Raw genomic sequence first — 22,637 nt, 5'->3', positions numbered from 1 at the left:
TATACCTTAAAATTATGTAGATATGTATATTAACATATACGATTAAGTATGAAATGGTTTTTAAACTTTGATTATTTATGTTTTGATGATCACAAAATTTGATCTATTGTTACTATTATAGTTACTACTAAGGGTCAGATGTTTATTCGTCTATTGTTACTAATATATTTACTACTAAGGGTCAGATTGTTATAAGGGTCAGATGGTCATTATATAATAGTAATTATCACTTCAAAGGCCGAACTGGGAAATTGTTTTATATGTTTCAATTGTTATAATTTAAAAACTTGAATTTATTTTTTTTAAGAAAAGGAACGATAATAATACTTTAAACGTTGTAATTATTAGTATCAAATCAATGGACATCTAATATTAACGTTGAATAATTTCTATAAACGGCGAGAAACAAAATTCTCTCTCCGACTAATTAAAAAAAAAATAGTGCACGTGCCAAGGGCATGTTTAGGTTGATGGTGAAAGTTGAAAAAAATGTTGTTTGTTATATTTCCACTATATTTTTGATTTTATTTCATTTATACTACATACAATATGTATGTATGTATGTTACCAATACTGCCTATTGGCAACTTGCCGCGCCCCAAAAATATATGGCTCTGGTCAAAATCTAGTTACTACATACACGTTAAGATAAAGTTTAAATATTTGGCAAGTAAAGAACTCTTTAGTGCCTAAAAAAAATCTTAAAAAATGATGATTCATTTTAAATTGATTTAAAAAAAATATAGCGCTTACAAAATTGAAATTGAGCAAGATCAATTCATAAGTGTCACGATAAAATTGAGAAAAGTTCCGAACTTCTATTTAACACTTGCCGCACTTAAAATGTTTATATTATAGTGGAGGTAGATCGATATAGTTGCCATGGCCAAAGCCTAACCGACTGTTGACGGTAAATCTTTGACACTTCAAAGGTAGTCGGTCGGATTTTTGTCAAATATTCGTTGATTTTCGCTTTTAGGCCGAGTCTTTTTGCTGTTAAAACCGCTTTGCGATATTTTACGAACTTTTATTACTATTAATACCTGTGTGTACCTATAAATTACCTTACATTATATTTATATTAGGTCGTCCCGGAATTAATGTCGTTTTTCATAGTAAAATTCAAACTTATTTTTAATTATTTATAATTGAACAAGAGTCAACATTAGATTTGCGATAATTCATCAAGAGTCAAAATTGGATTCGCTTCGATATCCGCCTTTAGATATGCTTAATCCTCTTGAATGCACCGCACCGTCCACTTCAAGCCTCGTCAACCAAGCTGAGATCGCCTGATTGAAATTTCTTAAACCAACGTTGGCACTTCTTTACATCCAATATCATCATCATCATTTACAGCCATTCGCCATCCACTGCTGGATGAAGGCCTCTCCAACACGCTTCAACTCGTCTCGGTTTTGCGCAACACTCATCCATCTCAACTCGCACATTTTCCTAATTTCGTTCATCCATCTTCCTTGCAGTCTTCCTTTTACTCTTATGCATTCTCTCGGGTATCATTCAAGTACTTCTTTTGTCCACCTTTCGTCCATCCTCCTAGCTACGTGACCTGCCCATTGCCATTTCAATCTCTTCACTCTATTCACTATGTCCACTACCCTTCTCATACTTTTCACCCACGTGTTCCGCTTTCGAGCGGAACACGTGGTTCACCCACGAGCTATTAAAACTATATCGTCTGCGAACCGAAGGTGACTCAAGAAGCGACCGTTGATGTTTACTTCGGCTGTGTCTCATTCCAAGTTCCTGAAAACTCCCTCAAGCACCGCATTGAATAACTTGGGCGAGATTGTATCTCCTTGTCTTACTCCTTTTCCTATGCTAAATCTATCTGTACCTGAAAAAAATTTAACCGAAGCTGTGGCATTCTTATATATTGCAGCTATCAGCCCCACATAGGGTTCTGGCACTCCCTGTGTTTGTAGAGCGTTAAATATTGCATTATGGCTAACTGTATCGAAGGCTTTCTCATAACCGACGAAACCTAGGCACAATGGCCGTTGATATTCGTTGGCGCGCCCGATTAGTTCGCCAACTACTTGGAGGTGGTCCATTGTGCTGAAATTTGCCCTAAACCCTACCTGTTCTATAGGTTGGTTCTCGTCGAGGATATTCTTCAGGCTTTCTGTAATAACCTTCGTGAAGAGCTTGTAGATCGCTGAAAGTAAACTAATGGGTCGGTAGTTCTTGATATCGCTTTTGTCGCCTTTTTTGTGTATTAAAATGATAGTTGCGTTATTCCATCCTTCTGGTATAGCTTGGTTCTGGATGCATTTGTTGAAAAGCCTAGTTAAGATATTAATTAGGGGGGGGCCGCCACATTTTAGTAAGTCAATGGGAATATTATCTTCCCCTGGGGTTTTACCGTTCTTTGCAGTTTTTATAGGTTGGTTCTCGTCAAGGATATTCTTCAGCCTTTCTGTAATAACCTTCGTGAAGAGCCGTATATGTCGAAAATGAATTTTGAAGCTTCTACGGCACTTTTTTTCGCGTAAAACAATAACATACTGCTCTTTAAATGAGTTTCTGATTTTTTTTTTTTGTTCAAAAGGAACGCAATGAATCCAGAAGAAGAAAAAATACACAAGACACGTCTTCACTTGCCAACGAACCGAAATAGACCGAGTCAAAATTGCATATTACAAAAACGACATTAATTCCGGGAATACCTAATGTATATAACATTTATTTATTTATTTATTTATTTTAAACAGACCATTGTGGCATAACAGGAATTCCTAAAGCGCCACAATGGTCAAAAAATATAACACAAAAAAGAAAAAAAACAAAATAACAATTAAACATAAACATAAATACATCCATACATACATAAAAAATAGCATTTAATAATAACAGATAAAGTAAAAATATCAAATAAAATATAGCATAAGGAATGCCTTGCACCTACAGCCAGTTTCAATAAATATGTAAGAAACAACTACAAATACAAAACATCCCTGTAAGGCCCAAATGGAAGAGAGTTAATCAAAATTTCACTCATAAATCACAATCAATCATGAAAACAATGATGAGCGCAGACTACCAGATAAATGGGTTAGAGTAATTTCCGACAATTTACGCTCACTAAGATGGAAAATATCACATTCAGTCTCGGCAGCAACGATTTCATTAAGAAGTCGGATAGCTCTTGGAATAGGAGCCATTCGAAAAAGGACTGTGCGGGCAGGAGGTACAGCCAGCAAATGATGATGTCTACCACGCACATAGTGATTAGGGACATAAAGCCCCAACTGCTCCAGCAACAACGGTCATGACGTATTACCACGTAAGAGCAGGAGAACGAAACGAATTAATGAGAAGTTTCTCCGAAGTTCAAGGGAATTATACCCAAGCATGCCCAAAAGGAAAGGAGTGGGGTAGAGATATGGGTAATACCCATATTCTTTCCTATATAGGAAACGAAGAAATGCTTTTTGCACTTTCTCAATCATCAGAGAGTAATTTGCTTCATGCGGATTCCACACAATCGCATTATACTCTAGCTTACTTCTCACAAGCGAATTGAAAAGCAAGCGAGAAGACAAAGGATTGGAGAATAATCTTGCATATCTCAAAACAAATCCAAGTCGACGAAAGGAAACGTCAGCGACTTTTTTGATATGGTTGTGAAAGGTGAGCTGAGGATCAAAAGTGATACCCAAATCGACAATAGATTCCACACGCTTCAACAAGACGGATCTAATGGAATATCCGTGACAATAGAGTGAATGTGCACGTCCATAGCTGATAATTGCACATTTGTTTAAATTAAGTTCAAGGCCTAAACTAGAACTGAACTCCAAGACAGCGTTAATATCAGCTTGAAGGAGAGAGGCTTGCCTCTCATCCTTGACAGCAAAAAATATAAGTTTATAATTAATAACATATAAGTTTATTTTAATTCGTGTATCAATTCCTTTCCGAAACCACCCGTTGAAATCTACGGGCACTAGTTTTTAATAAAAAAAAAGTGTTATATGTATTACGCCTGCGGTTTATTTTTCTAGTATATCTTAAATGGTTTCAATTTGAATCGAAATTTGTTACAGTGCCAGTGACGGGCAACCTTACCGATATGCTGGAGCAGTACTACGTGTCGCAAGACTTGGACAAGGGTCGCAATCATGGAAGCAGCACAGTCAGCGGGGGCGAAGGAGTCGGACCGGAGTCTCCGGGGGCGGCATCGCCAGAGGGCGGAGTGGGCGGAATACCTCGAGCTTATTTAGCTGCGGCAGGGGCTCTCCTGGCGGCTTGCATCCTGGTGGCAGCTTGCACAACAGCTCTTCTCGTTCGCCGCGGTCGCCGCAAGGTGGCTCTGCTTCACAAGCACACGGCGCTAGTTGCCGTCACGGACCATCATCATCACGCCATTTCGCTCAAAGACCTGAAGCTGCCAACTCAGACCGCGCAGCCCCCCGCCAGACCATGTCCTCCCCCTCCGCGCCACGAGGACTCGGACAGCGAAACCTCGAGCATATACCACGAGCCGTACAAACTACTGCCCACTACCAAAAAGGACGCGCGCACACCGATCAAGAAGGATCTGAACATAGCTACCAGCAAGAGCCTCGACTATGGTATGGTATTTTATTTCTTTAATTAATTTATTTTTTTGTTCATATACATATACATATGTTACAGTGAAAGCATATTTCAAGTGAAAATATATTTTCACTGGTGAGAATCGGTGACCGTCACCGCATCGAAAGGTCGAAAAATCTAAAATGTTCGTTTACCATGAATACATATAAAAAGCGGGTAGAATATATGTATACATACATATGTATGTACATTACGGAACATATGAATGTGTCCATATACAACGTACCAAAGTATACATTTCGTCTGTGCTGTGCCAGTATGAATATACCTTTTTCGTTATCTCGAAAATTAAAAATATTAAACATATGTATTATCTCATTAAGCATGAGATAATACCTGGTGACCGTCACCGCATTTCGAAAGGTCGAAAAATCGAAAATTTTCGTTTACCATGAATACATATGAAAAGCGGGTAGTGTATATGTATATCAGTGTCGTGCGGTAAACTCTCTTTCCCCCCCGTCGTACAGCCTCACTTAATTTGCGCGAGCAGGATACAAGAGGAACAGGCTTTTCCTCCCGTATCCTGCCCGCGCACACTAAGCAACGACAAAAAGAGAGATAATTTCACCGCATGCCACTGATATATATTATAACATATATATATATATATATATATATATATATATATATATATATATATATATATATATATATATATATATATATATATATATATATATATATATATATATATATATATATATATATATATATATATATATATATATATATATATATATATATATATATTATATAAATTACTTAAGATCTTTCTATTTTCGATCTTTGCTTTCCGATATTTGCTTTTTCAATCTTTCGACCTTTCGATGCCGTGATGTAGACCCGGTATTTTATTTCTTTAATTTATTTATTTTTTGTATATGTAACATATAAGCATATTTCAAGTAAAAATATATTTTCAACAATTCAAGCAGTGAAAATGTATCAAACAATGAATTTACAAAGTTTAACTCGATAAATTTAACCCTAACAACCCAATCTTAAATGAATAGGGCGAACCCTTACTTAATATAACCTATCCTAACCCTTAAATAATACCAACCCTAACAATCCAATCTTAAATGAATAAAACCAACCCTGAAAATGTAACTGGTTATGATTTCACTAAAACGTCAGCGAAAATACATTTTTACTTGAAATATAATTTCACTGTGACATATAAATACATACATACATAATGAGGCAGTCGTACCGTAATTCATAATAATTTTTAACGATCTTGTGACTATTTTTGCATCATGTCGCTATAAGAATAGACGAAAAATGAACAAAAGAAGTATTTGATGGTACCCGAAAGAATATAAAAGATTGAAAAGAAGGCCACAAGGGAAATGGGTGGATGAAATCAGAAATAGGTGTGAGATGAGATGGATGAGTGTTGCGCAAATCAGAGACGAGTGGAAGCGTGTTGGAGAGCATTTGATATATGTATGTAGCAGTTGATGGTGAATGGCTGTAAATTTTGATAATGATGACATATTAACTGAGAAACCATGCTCCATTGATGACGATATTGCTAAAACAATTATACAGCAAGATCGGAGATTATAGAAAAGTTCAACTCAACCCAACATATGAATCGTTATATTTTAAAGTGGCATAATACCACTTTTCTTCATTTCGAGAAATATTTCGCAAAACATTAAATATAACGTTAAACAATATTTAAAAATACTGATAACCTGTAATTCATTTATTATGTTTTGTCAGAGATTCTGGACATGTCGAATTGAATAAGTGATAACAATTTGTGAATTAAGTCAAACAGAAAATTGGCCATTTTCAAATATAACGGTTCATATCTTTTCAAACCATATTTGGAATGTATTTTTTTTATTTTAGTTGAAAAACTTTTCTATATATTTTATATATGTATGTATGTAGCTTTAAGAGTGCACGTATTCAGATTTAAAATTAAATATAAATAAATAAAATTTCGATCGAAAAGGGCTTCGCTCAAAAGGGCAGTGGTCTTTTGTAGTCTAATCTCCCGTTGGCACGATTCGATTGAAAGTCGTATTTATAATCGGCAGGTTTTTCAAACATCAATGGCTTTGACGATAAGGTGAAGTTTTCGTCGACGTCTGTGTACGAGCTGCCGGCGCCTCCGCCCCCGACAACGAGGTTGCCCCCGACAACTAGAATGCCCCCGACAACGAGGCTACCCCCGACAACGAGGCTGCCCCCGACAACGAGGCTGCCCCCATACGGGGCGCAGACCCTGCGCCCCCCGGAAACTTTCTACGCGGCCACGGACATTATTCAGGTGCGTACTATTATATCTACGTTTATATCTACAATCTGAGACCATTGTGACTCGACGAGGACTTATCGCCCTATAAGTCCTCCAACTCAATGTCTCCATTCATTCCCAAGGGGAAAAACCGAGGGGAGCAAAGGAGTTTATAAACATTTCGAACATTTTCAAGGACGTTTATTAATTTTCGATATAATATAACAATTAATCTACTTATTATATTATGATAGTTGAAATTATTAACATCTATATATGTATATATATATATATATATATATATATATATATATATATATATATATATATATATATATATATATATATATATATATATATATATATATATATATATATACATACATATGTATATAAAAATGAATGTATGTTTGTCTCCTAAGCCACACAACTAATTACGATGGAACTTTCATGTTTTATTGTATGCATGTCCGGGAAGCTTACTGTTAAAAATTGCCCAAAAATAGGAACGGAAGCGCGAATGAGTGGCATTGCAACGCAATAATTTCAAATATTTTCGCGTTGCGACCTGCGTTTTTAGGGTAAAATATACAAACAATTGAATAATTTGAATAATCTGCGTTTTTCCTACAAATGAGAACGGGAACGAGAAAGAAAACGGGAGCGGGAACGAGAAGGGGAACGGGGACGGAATTTCAATGCCTTATGTGGCATTGCAACGCGTGCCGGGTTCAGCTAGTCATATAATAAAAAAAATTAAGTGGAGTTACCTAAAATTCCAAAAACCCAAAATTCTGGCGTTATCTTATGTACTTGTTATGATAGAAGATAGTTTACATTGTTGGCATTACATGTATTATACTTAGGGTACCATACGTCTCGTTGGCCGGCACAGTAAAGTTTTACGTGCTTTACGTTCGTTCCGTCGTTTTCGTAAATATGTTTGATTTGTCCCGTTTTTCCGTCCAATCGTGTAAAGAAGGATTTAACTATACCTACATATGTTTAAATATTTTTTCTGGTTTTATCCAAATCCAAATTTTACACGCTTCAGAATAAAATCAGCCTACGGAGCATGAACGTCAGATTTTATATATGTTTTACTTGTTTCTATTATAAAAGAATTGTATATTATGAAAAAAATTTGAATTCATTGACAATATTAATGGTTATTTGAGGGAATTTTTTTTTAATAAGGGGGGGACGATTCTTTCGCGGAACGTCTCTTTTTGAGTCCTGGAAAATAGTCACTCTAATTATATATGTACTATTCATGTTATTTATATCGATGTGAAGAATATAATTAGCATATATTCAGTGGTACTGCTTTGACGCATAGTAGATAGGCCACTTCGACAAGCTAATCAAACGAAGGCAGACGCTAGATACATTTCCCAAGTTTTCCGCGAGTCTCGTTTACCAGCATCGAAAAACACACGAGATTTTTCAGTCGACTTTTCGTCGGAGTGAAAGTTTTCCGCGGGCGCAAGTTTTCCGCCCCATCCCCCGCATGCTCTTGTCGGCGAAAAAAAAGAAAGTTTTCTTATTTAAGGTTGTACATGAAAATATTTTGATTAAGCGCTCGTCTACCCACACTGAGGGCACTTTCCTGGTCCTTTCCCATCCTCCCACTCCTCGGCTATCAATACGTTAGAAGCCGCAAAAAATGTACATACATAATATAAGTTCTCGCATGCTGACAGAGCATCAGTTGTTTGCGAAACAACCATTTATCTTTTTCGTTTTTTTTTCCTCTGCTTCTTCTTCTTCGCGTAGACCGGAAAAGCCTCTTTGAGGTTTTCCCGGCCGACGCGCTTTTAATTTTCCTTCTTTATTGTGAAAGTTTGGCTTTTTCTCGCACATTGAATGTTATTGCATTTGATACACAGCGCTTATGAACATAAATGTAATACTTCAACTTATGAGCAACAATTAAAGGAATTCTATTTAAAAGCTGAAACAATACTGAAGTTTTTACGTTCCCGCAAACACACGCTGTATTTTTAATAACACTTCATTCAAAGGCCGTCAACATATCGTGTGTGTTTTTAATTTCACATTTCTATTTATAGTTATTATACCAGCACTATTGTTGTGTCCGTTGAAATTTCAGCGAGTGGTTTCCGAAATAAATTGATACATGATTTAAAATAAAGTTACAATACATAGGCATAGTAATAATTAATCGGAATCGGAAATAAAACAGAAATCGGGAACCGGGAATCGGAACTGAAACTGGGGTCGGTATTCGGAACTTAAAATGGATTCCGTATCCGAAACAAAATGGAATCCGGAACCCGAACTGAAATAGGAATCGGTATCCAGAACTGAAAAAGGTATCAGGAAACTAGGAAAAGGAACGGGGATCCGTAACTGAAACATGAATCGGAATCGAAATCTGAACAGAAAAGAATCCAAATCGATATCGATATCGGCGTCATAGAAAATTATATTTTTTCGATAACACGTCACGAATTCTACCAGCCACACCTTAGATACAAAAAAACCTTACAATGCGTATTCCGAAAGTGCATATCTATTAGAAAATTACAAAGTCTCTTCCGAAATTGCATATTGGATAGTAAATTTTATAATATGCTCCTGGTAATCTAAATTTTGTTTTTTCAAAATCACCATACTCTTCCACATTCTGTCACATATTTACCGATTACATATTATTATACCAGCATATATGTATGTATTTATTTTAAATTCTAAATTGATCAATAATATGCATTAAAGCTTGACTTTTTCCAATAAAATTAATCGATAATATTACAAAATAATAATATATTCAAAAAAGATTTCAAAACCCCAGATATTGAAATTGACTGGTTTTTTTCACGCGTAGGATATTTTTGTATTCCTCAAATTGAATTTTTCATTCAAATGATAAAGTATATTACGTGAAAATACATTAAAATGTATATAAAATTGAATACAGTAATTAGCACAATTTGAAAAATACTGATCTGATAAATCATATGGTTGAAAACAACTCTTATTAACCTGTATTTCAATTTTCAATTTAATTGAAAAAAAGGCTTAGGAGATATGTTTAATTTACAAAGCTTTAAATTCCCTTAAAAATTTTTCTTTGGTTAATATCTTAAAATGTGTTATTTATTATGATTTAAAATAATTTAATGATTTGAGTTTTAAGTTATACGCGTGTTGATTTAAAATTTGAAAAATTGTCTATCGAAAGCTAAATTTATTTAGAATATTAATGTAGAGATTTATGGATAAAATTGATTATCTTTAATATTAAAATATTTGAGTTCACATTTTCTATAAATTAAGCGTCGATAGTGAGAATATACATACATCCATATTCCGTTTCTAAAAATATCCAATTGATATTTTAGTACTCGAAATATTATGTATAAAATTATTTTTTAATATTTACCGTTACACACATTACATTGTTGATTAATCCATGTCTACGAATTAAAATAAAATCATTATGATTCATTTTATATTACTTCTCACAAATAATATTGAATAGTCAAAAATATAATATTCCTATTTTAATTTTAAATTATTAAAAATTTGAATATTTACTAATTTATTGGAATCGTGGAAATTTTTAGCTTTATGTCAGTCGTATAATAATTTAATATTCAATTTGATGGACGTCATAAACAAATATTTTAATGAAATTAAACAAACAGCCACTTTACTAGTATATTAACAAATTTGGGAGAAATTAATTATCTTACGATGCTTGTATCTACATATGTACCCACATAGAAGAGGGGCAATGAGACTGTAGATTACAATAAACATATTGTAAATCAACTTCTTGCACGCCATTCATCAACTTATTTTGATATTTAGCGTACAGAATGTTAAAGGGCACAATAATCAGAACTTTAAAACAACAAAAGTGTAGGCAATAAAATTTTGCCAAAATTCCAACCCCCTGGAAACACAATATTATACCTTTAATATGAACAAAGGGGATATAGAAACTCTCATCGAATCCATTCCCGAGTTATTATTCCAGTACGTTCTGTGTTTATACTTAAGTTTGCGTGTGTGCTCATTACAAAACATATATTTGCTTTGAAATTTTGCGAAAAAGAGCGCGAATTTCGCAGGGCGAAGAAACGAGCCTCATTCAAAGGTAAATAATATCAGAGCGGAAATAATGAAACGCCTCGCTACGATTGGTAGCTATTACCGAAATAAATGTATCCTATTATCGCACCAAGTGGGGACTATACATTTTATTTCAATGCACATACATACATATGCCATGAAAGTACATATACATATTTAGTTTATTTTTATTTTATTCCAATAAACATACATATACATATACAGGGTCCTCACAGGTTACCCCAATATGACACTTTGGCCAGATAATATGTACATTGACAAAAATACACACAGAATAAAACATATTACATATATATGATATGTATGTATCGCGTATTTATAGCGTGGCTGTGCGCAGTGGTCAATCTTCATACTTTCTTTTACTGATATTATACCTATAAATTTGCATAGCACATAACTACTGCAATATTATCATCGCGATCTGAAACTGATTTAACTACATCTTATTTTTAAATCCGTTCTATAACTTCCACTACTATTTTCACTATAGTATACTAGTGTTTTTACCCGGCTTCGCTCGATATTTGTGATATAAACCGCTTAAACATGACCAATCTAATGGTAAACATTTTATTAAATTTATTTGAATGGTTTTATTTTATTTAAATTTATTTGAATATTCATTTGTTCGAAGACGTAACGGATTTACGAACCAACAATACTTACAAAGTCTCTTTCGAAATTATATATTAGATACCTCTATTTTTTCTCCTGGATGAAGTACATACCTGTGCAGGTAAAATAAAGGAGAGGAATGTGATAAAATGCAGGGAATATGTTTTTTTGATTTACGGGTAAAAGTAATACTGTACCGATAAATTACCGAGCTATTTTCCCAACTATTTAGTAGAATATAGTACTAGGCAATGGACTAGCTGGTACATATGAGCCGCTTTATTTGAAAGTGGCGGAAGTCCAATTTCCGTTTGGCTTAATTCACAAATTGTTATCACTTATTTTCATTCGATATATCCAGAATCTCGGAAAATCAAAATAAACGTATTACGGGCCACTAGTATTTTTAAATATTGTTAAATGCAAAACTTTATATTTAATATTTTGCAAAATATTTCTCGAACTGAAGAAAAGTGGACTTCCCCACTTTTGGACTTTGCCACTTCCCAATATAACGGCTCATATATACATATGTATGTACATATGAAATTATAACATAATAATAATAAGACTTAATAAATGAGAGTGAAAAGGTAGCTTTACCACCAAGTTGCAAAGACTCGGTAGAAACAGACATATTGATAGCTAGCTGTCATCGATTTGATCTGAAACAAGCTTCCGATGTAAATTTGAATGAGTTCGTTAATGGTTAAACTTTTTAAGCTTCATCAGCTTACCTCAGTATTTGCTAACCCCCGTATTTAAGTAAAATAGCAAAGCGACCTGAAGAGTGGGAGTGGTTTAAAACTAGATCACATTTTTTTGCCGGCAGGAATGTCACTAAATTAAAAGTGAATCTTATAAAAAGCTTGTCAAAATAAAGTTGGATATCTCAAGTATCAAAGCTAGGAATCATTCAGTTGGCGTATTTAATTAAATGATACGCAATTTTGACTGATGCAATCCATATAAAGTGCCACTGTGCTGTGTTGTGATTACTTTCAGCACATTACATTCAATGTATGTACCTACGTTACATTCAATGAATGAGTTCGGAATATAATAAATTTCACACGAAATAATCATCTATCCAGTATTATAATATAATATGTGTGAATGTACCTCTTTTCATTTCCAATGTAGAATCTGCGTATTTTCAATATCTTTCACAATTATTACTGCTATTGAATAAAAATGTGCTGAGAGTCGAATATCTTATAAAATTATTTTCATTTCCATTATTAAATATTCCAATTGGCTTTACTGTAATAAATCCCATTATATGCCATCTCACAAATACATATACAGATTATGCAAAGAACATTGTGAAGAATTTCATCTTAACTATAGACAATCACACCCATCTTGTGAAAACAAATGTTGCAATAGTGTGAATCAAGCCTCGAGATTGAATTTCAATAAATAATAATTTGGATTCAATCAAACTATGCTTATGACGTGAAACTTTTCGTTTTTCATTTCATTTCTGCATTTTAAATCGCATTTTCTCAGATTAATAAACATTTGTATGATTCAGAACCGAATAAAACGGAAAGGAAGGAATGAAGAAATAATAAAAGAAAAGAATTACCTGAACGGTTGGTTGCCGTCGCGTTTCCTTCGCCCCCAGGTTACCAATGAAATTACGATGCAAATTGAATTGATTTTCCTTGAGTTTTCTTTTGATTCTCGATCCGGACGTCTACGGTTGTATTGTGGAAATTCAAAATCGACAAATGTGAAAAATAAAAATCGCAGAAAAACCCATTTCGAAGCGTAGAAAAGAATCATATCGTCGTGTACACACTTGAATGGGTCGCCTTACTAAACATACCTACATATAATATCTGTATGTATATATTAATAAAAATGCAATCTAAAACCAATTTAAATCGTACGAAATAACAAGATAAAATATACTCATTGAATAGTTTCAAATTTGATTCAATATAATTTCACAACATTTCCAAAATTGGTTTTGGGAGAATTTTTTTTAGTATTAGTACATAAGCGTATGTTCTAAAGAAATCAGCTTATAAAACACGACAATGATCTTAACTCATTATGGACCACTTGAATTGTCGTAATAAAATCTGACAAAACGAGTGGGTGGCGAAAAGTCAAACATATAAAACTACTGGCCACTAAACATTATTGTCTTTAAAATTTTTGCATTCTATATTACGATTATTTTTCACTACCAAACTATCGGAAGCGATTTAAATTTCTATCGGTGACCAAACCGCGCAAAATGGCAAAGTTTCAAACCAATCGGAAGAATGTAAGAAATAGTGTCAGACTAAAAGGTGAAGTGAAGCCTTGTAAAAATTTATATGAGAGTCCGCGTGTTTTTCTCAGTATTTCTGAGACTGTGGTGATAGTTTATTCAATTTATGGATGTACATATATTTCAACATATTTTCACGTAATAAACTATCTTATGGATATTTGTGCTATTCATTGAATGAAAGATTTCATTTGAGAAAGATTCAATTACGATATTTGGGGATTTGAAATATATTTTCTGGGTATTATTATTTTGAAAGTACATTCCTGAGAAAAAATGTCAAGTTTTAAATAATGGAAAAGTTTTATTTATTTATTTCTATTGAAAAATTATTTAATTAATTAATTAATTTTTCTATTGGTGTTTTATATTGTTTATATGTAGGTAGGTAGATAGTTCACACCATTTTTTTTCATATTAAAAAATTAAATATAGTTAAAAGGTATTTGATTTGAAATAAGTAAAAATACGACCGCGTGGGTATCCAACACAGGATCGATACATTTAATTATTATTTTTTTCATTAATAGCTTAATATGCCATAACCCATGCGTTGATATTTAATCGGGCACAACACTAGTTTATTATAAGTGCGCAACTATCATAAACACGTACCCTCGGGAATGGATGTAGTGTAATACAATATTGAAAAATCACATGGTTATAAATTGTAATTTATTTTTAACAGACCGAGAGACGAGAGCAGCACTTCACAGCAGGCAAGTTCACACCGATAAAGCTGCCACCTGAAGATCCACCGACAGATTTTACTCTCCCTTCGTTCCCCAGACACCGGCTCAGGATTATCGAGAAACTTGGCGAGGGCGACTTCGGAGTGGTGAGTGTTTTGTATACCTTTAGAAAACCCCAATCTTATTATTATTTCAAATCTCCAGCCCCCCACGATGCGGAAACCCCACCCTCTAATTTTGGTCTCCTTTGGCGAGACCCAGCAGCCACCTTGCCGAGATTTCGAGCGAAAACTCATTCGTCTAAAATGAAATATGCAATTTTACGCTTTTATTCCGGCTTAATTAAGCTCTCTCATGAAAAGTTAAATATGTTTTTGGTATTTTTCGGCTTCTCTGTTCTTTCCCCTTTCCACTTGTCAAAAAATAAATGACGTTTTTTTATTTTATGAAGGGTTCTTGTATGATTTGTAGCTGAGGTATAAAACGCACATTTAAATACTTTTACAAATTTTTCTTATGTTATCATGATTGATTTCATTTACTTTCTCAACTGTACCATAATTTTATAGTGGAGCCGAAATACAAATCCAATTTCATATTATAATTTTCAATTTCCAATTTCATTGTATAATTTGTTTATTATTATTCATTCGCAACATACTATAATAACTTTTTTAAAGGCGAGTACATGATAAATACAGGAAAAAATTATTTTAATAACTTTCAAACAGTTTTAATTAAAAACCATAATGTTTTCTCAATTATAACCGATGCCCGGGAGGTTTATGTAATATTAATTATTTTTCCAAAATAATACAAATGAAAACTGCAATTATTATTTTTATTTTTCAATCAGAAATTCACTTAAGTATGTACATATGTACATATATAGATTTAATCTAAAACATTTCCGCATATTTTATTGTATCGAAACATAGCAAGCTATTTGCATATTTCTTATATTTTACCTACATATGTATATATAATCCTGCATTTCATCAGTTCAAAAATCGAAATCAATAAATCACCAGCATTTATCGACTTATTGCACGGGAAATAGAGGATTCGATGAACCCGAAAAAAAAATTCTAATCAATATCATGTGAGCCTTTATATTTGAAAGTGGCGGAAGTTCAATTTTCAGTTCCAAAAACATTATTTCAGTTTGGATCATTTCACAAATTGTTATCACTTATTTTAATTCAATACGTTAAGAATCTCGGAAAAACGGAATAAACGTAATACAGGCTATCAATATTTTTAAATATTGTTAAATGCAAAACATTATATATAATGTTTTGCAAAATATTTCTCGAAATGAAGAAAAGTGAACTTTGCCACTTTCAAATATAACTACTCATATATACATAATATGTGTCTTTCGCACGTTTTTCCTTTGAAAAAGCTTCGTCGGATGTACAATATATCGATATACATACATATGTATGTATACGTTGAAATTACAATATCAATAATATAAGTAATAATACTCAAATATATGTACGTTCGAACCCAGCAATATTTTACCTACGAATACATCTATAAAGAGAGAGAAAAAGATGCCTCATAAAAAACAAATTATTCAAATGATTGGTTATGTTATATATTGCAAAACCTACCCCTTTCGTTTATACTCGCAGCTTTATTTAAATGCTGCCCCTAATGCGGTTTTTAGTATCGTGAAAAGCTTCTTTGTTGTTTTCAGAACTAACCCTTTGTCTGTTAAAAAAAAACTAAAGTAAACAAATGAACTTATAATGAGTAGATTTTGATTTTCTTTACATTTATATATATGTATGTACATAAAATTGAATGTGTGTATCATATTTCTGGATAAATGAAACATGATATGATGCATAATTTTAAGTCCAATGTTACATACATTATTGTATGTATAAATTGATTCGGTATAATTCTAAAATCGTGTGTAAAAAGGCAGTTTTGCATGAAAATTTCTCAAATGCTAGTTTTATTTTCAGCTTAGACCAAAATTTGGTGATTCTACTTATGTATATTATATGTATAATTAAAGATGTGACATTGTAGACTCAAGCCTTTCCAAAACCAGTCTAAGATACATTGTTCATGGCTCGGTGGTTGCGTTAATATTGATCACCGAGAGGTACCCGGGTTCAAGCTCTGGGTTGACCTCGATTGAAAAGAATTTATTTCTAGTTTTCTGTAATGCTACTGGTCAGACTTGTATATTTGTGACTCCATTCGATCATTTCCTATCAGAGTTTGCCACTTCATCTGGTTTCATTGTTGAAACGGCTCCTTATCAAATCAACAAAACCCCCCTACCCTATAAGTCATCACTTTTTGAATATGATTTAAAACTTATAATCTATAAATTTATATATGAACAAGTTTAATATCATAAGTGTCGATCTGGGGCAACCCGTAATGGCATCGTGGAAAAATGTAATTAAAAATTGAAAGTTATGGCAACATGACATGTTTAACGTTTTGATATTAAGTTGAAAACTGTAGATTTGCGTATAATTAATGCGTGAATATTTCCACAGTAGCCAAGGAAAACCAGTTTTGCCTGATACGTTTCGCTGACATGTACTGCTGTATAATATGAATAGACCGTGTCGGGTACTGCTGTTTAGTCTACGCCACGTACATATTACGGAACATATGAATGTGTCCATATAAAATGTACTAAAGGATATTTTTCGTATTGCTGTTTACGCGCAATTGCTGGTATGTACTGTGCCACTATGTAAACAGACTTTAAAACAGTTAAATTGAATGCAGTCCTTTTAACCCTCCCTCACCGAAGCGGGGTATGCAAGCACCCCAATTTTTACGTTTTTCGTAATAACTACATATATGGTTTTCAAAGCTATACACCCTATACTTCTTGTATTCCTAGAATGAACTACAAGAAATTTATTTTAATAGATTTTGTATGATTTAGAAAAGGAATACATTGTAAAAAAAAAATTTATACATTTCTACGTTCCAAAGTAATGATTTAAAGGCGGTAGCGATAAGTCGTGTTTTTTACTGTTCACTTGCATATTCTTGTTGATCGATGAATCAATGCGAAAGAACGAGACAGCTATATTGTCGTAAGCTATTGTTTTCGTCGCTCTTGGCGCGTGGCTATTGAGTAATGCAGTCGCCTTTTGGCCTTACCTATGTGCGTTTGCGTGTTGATGCTTGTCGTTATTTTTTAATACAAAAATAGTCAAAAACGTGCTATAGGACTAAAACTTTTTATGTTGACGTATAAAATGAATAATAAGATATATATTGAACCCATTTGTATTGAGAAAAGCTGTATTTTATTTAAAAAATACTGGAGTCTTACTCGACCCGGTTCGGGACACTCATTCGATCTCGACGCTCCGTCCTTCAATGTTTTAATTCTATTAAAATATAAAATATGTACATATGTATATATATATGTACATATATATAAAAAAAAACGGCAGGATGTATATATGTTTTTTTTTTGCATGAACAAGTATGGAGATTTTTAGAATGGCAGTGCGGGGGATGGGGTGAGGGACGATTCGAAATGAAATAGCGACAATAGCCTAAAATGAGGTTTATGTATCAATTCCTTTCCAAAATCATTCGATGAAATATCAACGCGCACAATAACCAGTATTATATTCGGTTTATAAAAACTGAAACATGATACATACAAGCCTGTACAGAATCTTGTGTGATATATTTTTTAATGTGTTTTTTGTTTGGAATATTTTATCATTATTTATTTGTATATACATATGCATATACCTACACATATACATATGCGTATTTTTTTCGGCAAATTTATTTACGAGCGTGATAAATTAGGGGACAGATTCGCGTGCAGTGGACTTAATGCGAGCGGTTTGCGGTTTTAAACCGCGGATTTCACTCGGACGACCCTCATTTTCGCGAACGCGCGTAGTTTAGCCCCCCGTTCAAATTTATGTCTTTCCTAAGCTTAAATTATTTAAACGTACCGTACTAACCCCCTCACCCCTGCAACCTCTTGCCAACGCCCCGTTTAGCGATTAGTTTCCACCGGCTAATACCCGCCCCGTGCCCGGGTTATATATCATAAAAAGCGGCAATCCACAACAACCACCCCCTTGGGAGGATCTAGTGAGCCGCGAGTATTTTCTGCGTTTTTTTTTCAACCCCCCCAACTACCACCCTGACATACGCGGCTTACTTTCATTGTGGATTATCACACGTGGGTTGCAATTAATAATGTGAAATAGTGTTTTAAATTTTTGAAATGTATTTAAATCGAAAATGCCAGAGTTGTTGTTTTATAGTGGTTTTGAATTATCAGCCCGACATACACAATTGACCAAATTAACCATAATATAAAATACAAAAATCATCAATTTTTGTATCCTATTAATTGTCTATTTATATTATCCAACACAGCACGTCAACGGCTAGGCATAGAAAAGCACTTTATAGAAAAGACTAATTCTATTCATACAATAAGCTCAAACTAAAAAGCTTAAATACCGGAAGGATTTTTTATCTGTTCATATGTATATGTATGTAAGTTTGAATTTGATCGAGTAATGATCGTCTATTTACAAGCTTTTTATTAGCTTCACTCTTGCTAGTTCAGTGAGATTTCTGCCCGTCAAAAAATTGTGATCTGATTTTTAGCCACTTCCACTCTTCAGGTCGATTTAATATCTTACCGACATATCTTATCATCGATTTAATATGTTAATGCGGTTAGTTAACATTGAGTAGTTTAATCACCAACGAACTCATTAAAATTACATCGGAATCTTGTGTCAGATTGAAGTGATGACAGCTAACTAAGCATACACGTCTTTTTACCACCCCTGCACAACTCACAGGCCAAACAGTTAAGCAATTATAACAGTTAATTTTTTCAGTCTCAATTTTTATGAAATAAATTTCGAATTATTCTCGATATTCGATTCCATTAAAAACATATATTATTTTCAGTACTTCACAAAACAGTCTATCCACTTTTTCACTCTTAGTTCAATTTAAACCTAATAAATTTTGTTTAATTTTTAATTTTTACTGTTTTCTATTTCTTTTTTGGTTAAATATTTGGATAGCGTGTGAAGATTGTTATTAATGTTTCGTAAAATAAAATGAAATGTGTTGTTTTTTTATATATTTTATATGTATTTACGTCTGATTATATACATATTATATAATGTGTATTATTCTTTGTAAATATAATATTATCTGGCCACAGTGTCATATTGAGGTAACCTGTGAAGACACTCTGGTATATTTTTATTAAAAATAAATAATTATAATATAAAGGTAAACTTATTCAGAGATCGTCGTGCAAATCCGTATCTTAATCAATTGAGCAAATAAGTAATCTAATGTATATATGTACATATACTACTTGTGGCTTATTCATAGTAAACACTACCGCTTTTCCAATAGAGAGCGATTTACTATACTCGTACGTGAGTGATGGATATTTTTACTCTTTTCCGCAGACTCCGATCCATATCATTGTACATATACATAGATATATGTTGTATGTATGTGTTAGACACTTGCGGCATTCGTTTTGCTTCCGGTTCGAAGAAACTCGTTTCCAGTTTTTCCGGAGCGGTGCGCTTTTCCGAGACGAATTCCAATTCCGCATTCGAAATGTTGCATTCTCTTCGAGTAAATAAATTTTCGTAGTACGGCAAGGCGCAAAACCGAACCGAAAACTTAAAACTGACTTTGATGTATGATTTCGTAATACATTTTTACCCACTGCGTACGTACGAGTATGATATATTAACGATGTAATACTAATATTGCAGTAATATAGATTTCTCCGCTTTATTCCAATGTTTAGTTACAAACAGTCATTAGATTATACATAAGTGTAAGTTTTTTGAGACGACATTCGATCATTTCGGTGAAGAATTATAGATAGGATTAAATATTTCAATATCATCCTATTATATTTTTTTGTTTTTCATTTTTAAATGCTTTTTATTATTACGAAATTATGTTCACAATACATCTTATATATATTTTAATAGCTACTGATCTACTGATCATTTTCTATTTTACAATTTAGTTTAATTAGTAATCATAGTATTATATTATTCTAATGTTAATATGTACAGCGTAATAGGAAAAAGAGCTCAAAAACCTATTTACAATTCTTATAAAGCTCATAATGCATCTAATAAAGTCGATGACCTAAAGCAGATTGTGTTAAGGTAATCTGTGTTCATACCTGAAGGGTATAGACATTTTGTTGTAATCACCGAGACTCTTCACAAGTGTGTTAATATGGTTATTAGTGATTCTGTCATAGAATACTATTACATATATGTGTATGTATGTATCTTTATATAAAATATTTCATTATATCAGAACTGGTACTATTATTGCCATATATGTATGTATGTAAATATTCAATAAAGCGAATCTGTGGAAAATGAAAAATATGAATGGATATATTGACGCGATTTTATTATGGAATGTGAACTCACTATGGGTCTATACTGTGAACTCACTGTGGAATGTGAGCCGACTATGTGACTATATAAAACTTCATTCACACTGCGTGTGTATTTCTAAATCCTCCAAACTCATGCAAGATACATGCAAACTCATGCAAACTATTCAAATAATTTTGTTTTATATTTCCAATCATAAATATAGTACTAGTATTGTATATTTATCCAAAATATCGAATTGATTGGTTTTTTCTCGCTTAGCATACACATTTCTCAAATTGAATATTTCATTCAAATGAATTAAAAAATGATCTATAAGATAGATATCGTTTATTACATACGTGAAAATATATTTAAATATAATATATAATTTCGAAATAGACTCTGTATGTACATATGTATGTATGTATGTTTGTTTGGGTAAAAAAATAAATGAATATTCAAATAAATTTAAATAAAATAAAACTATTCAAATAAATTTAATAAAATGTTTACTATTAGATTGACCATGTTTAAGTGGTTTATATTACAAATACTGAGCGAAGCCCGGTAAAAACACGGTAGTTTTATATAAAATTGAATACAGCAATTACCACAATTTTAAAACTACCGATCTGATACTTCATACAGTGGAAGACAAGACTGTAAAAAGTTGTAAAACTTTAAACTGCAATTTTGATTTGATAGAAAGGTTTAGGTTAGGTCAAGTTAGGTGAACTTATTTTTTTACCATTACATTGCGAAAAATACGCGAACTCCCATAAAGTTTTCGAAAAATTCGGGCGGTCCATAATGAGTTAAAATTTATTATGATTTAATATATTTAGTGATTTAACTTTTAAGGAGGTATGTAAAAATAGTCTTATCAGAAGCTAAATTTATTTAAAATATTTGTACAGAGAATTATGGATTATCTTTAATATTATAATATTAAAATTAATATTATATATATACATACATATATATTCCTTATTAATATTTTAGTACTCGAAATATTTTTCAATATTTCCCATTAAATACATAACACTTTTGATTAATTTAATCCATGTCTACGAAATGAGAAAAAAATCAAATAATTAAAAAGATCATCATGATTTTTAAAAGCTTTTTATAATTATTTGATTTTTTGGACTGTCATAGAGAGTTTTCAGAAAATTCGTGCGGTCATTTAATCAATTTATATTATGTACGAGTATATTTATGTACATATATAATTAATCAATTCATTGCATTTCGTAATTATTTATTTAATATATCGACATATAGAAAAAAATAGATCAATATTTGCCATTGTTCGAAAGTTTACATAATTTTTCACAATTCATTTTGATTAATTACAAATTTTAGTACAAAAAAAAATGTATACATTCTTTTTTAATTTTATTTTATAATTCAAGTGTCATTTTGATAGGGTCGTGTCAAATGGGCGACATTTTTCTCCTCAACGTTTTCGCTTTTTAAACAAGGGTGCTTCAAAACGTACTTCAGCTGAAGATTAGGTTTCGCTTAATGACATTTGAGTATATTTTTATGCGCTTATCTACACTTTTTAAACGTCCTTCTCTCGACTCGATTCACCTTTTATATGAAAATTATTA

The 22,637-nt window shown here is 32.6% G+C and overlaps 1 protein-coding gene across 1 annotated transcript in view; it reads left to right on the top strand.

Moving 5' to 3' along the window:
* LOC143922317 (discoidin domain-containing receptor 2-like) overlaps positions 1–22,637 on the top strand; it is a 189,405-nt gene that overhangs the window by 110,565 nt on the left and 56,203 nt on the right. Inside the window, exons 8-10 of the mRNA XM_077445543.1 lie at positions 4,077–4,598; positions 6,681–6,913; positions 14,596–14,745. Of these exons, the coding sequence (XP_077301669.1) occupies positions 4,077–4,598; positions 6,681–6,913; positions 14,596–14,745 (905 nt within the window). The remainder of the gene's footprint in view (positions 1–4,076; positions 4,599–6,680; positions 6,914–14,595; positions 14,746–22,637) is intronic.

Source organism: Arctopsyche grandis, chromosome 2 (genome assembly GCF_051622035.1).
Source record: "Arctopsyche grandis isolate Sample6627 chromosome 2, ASM5162203v2, whole genome shotgun sequence".
Lineage (NCBI taxonomy): Eukaryota > Metazoa > Arthropoda > Insecta > Trichoptera > Hydropsychidae > Arctopsyche > Arctopsyche grandis.
Note: the sequence above shows the minus strand (reverse complement) of the source record. Positions and strands in the feature narration are given on the sequence as shown.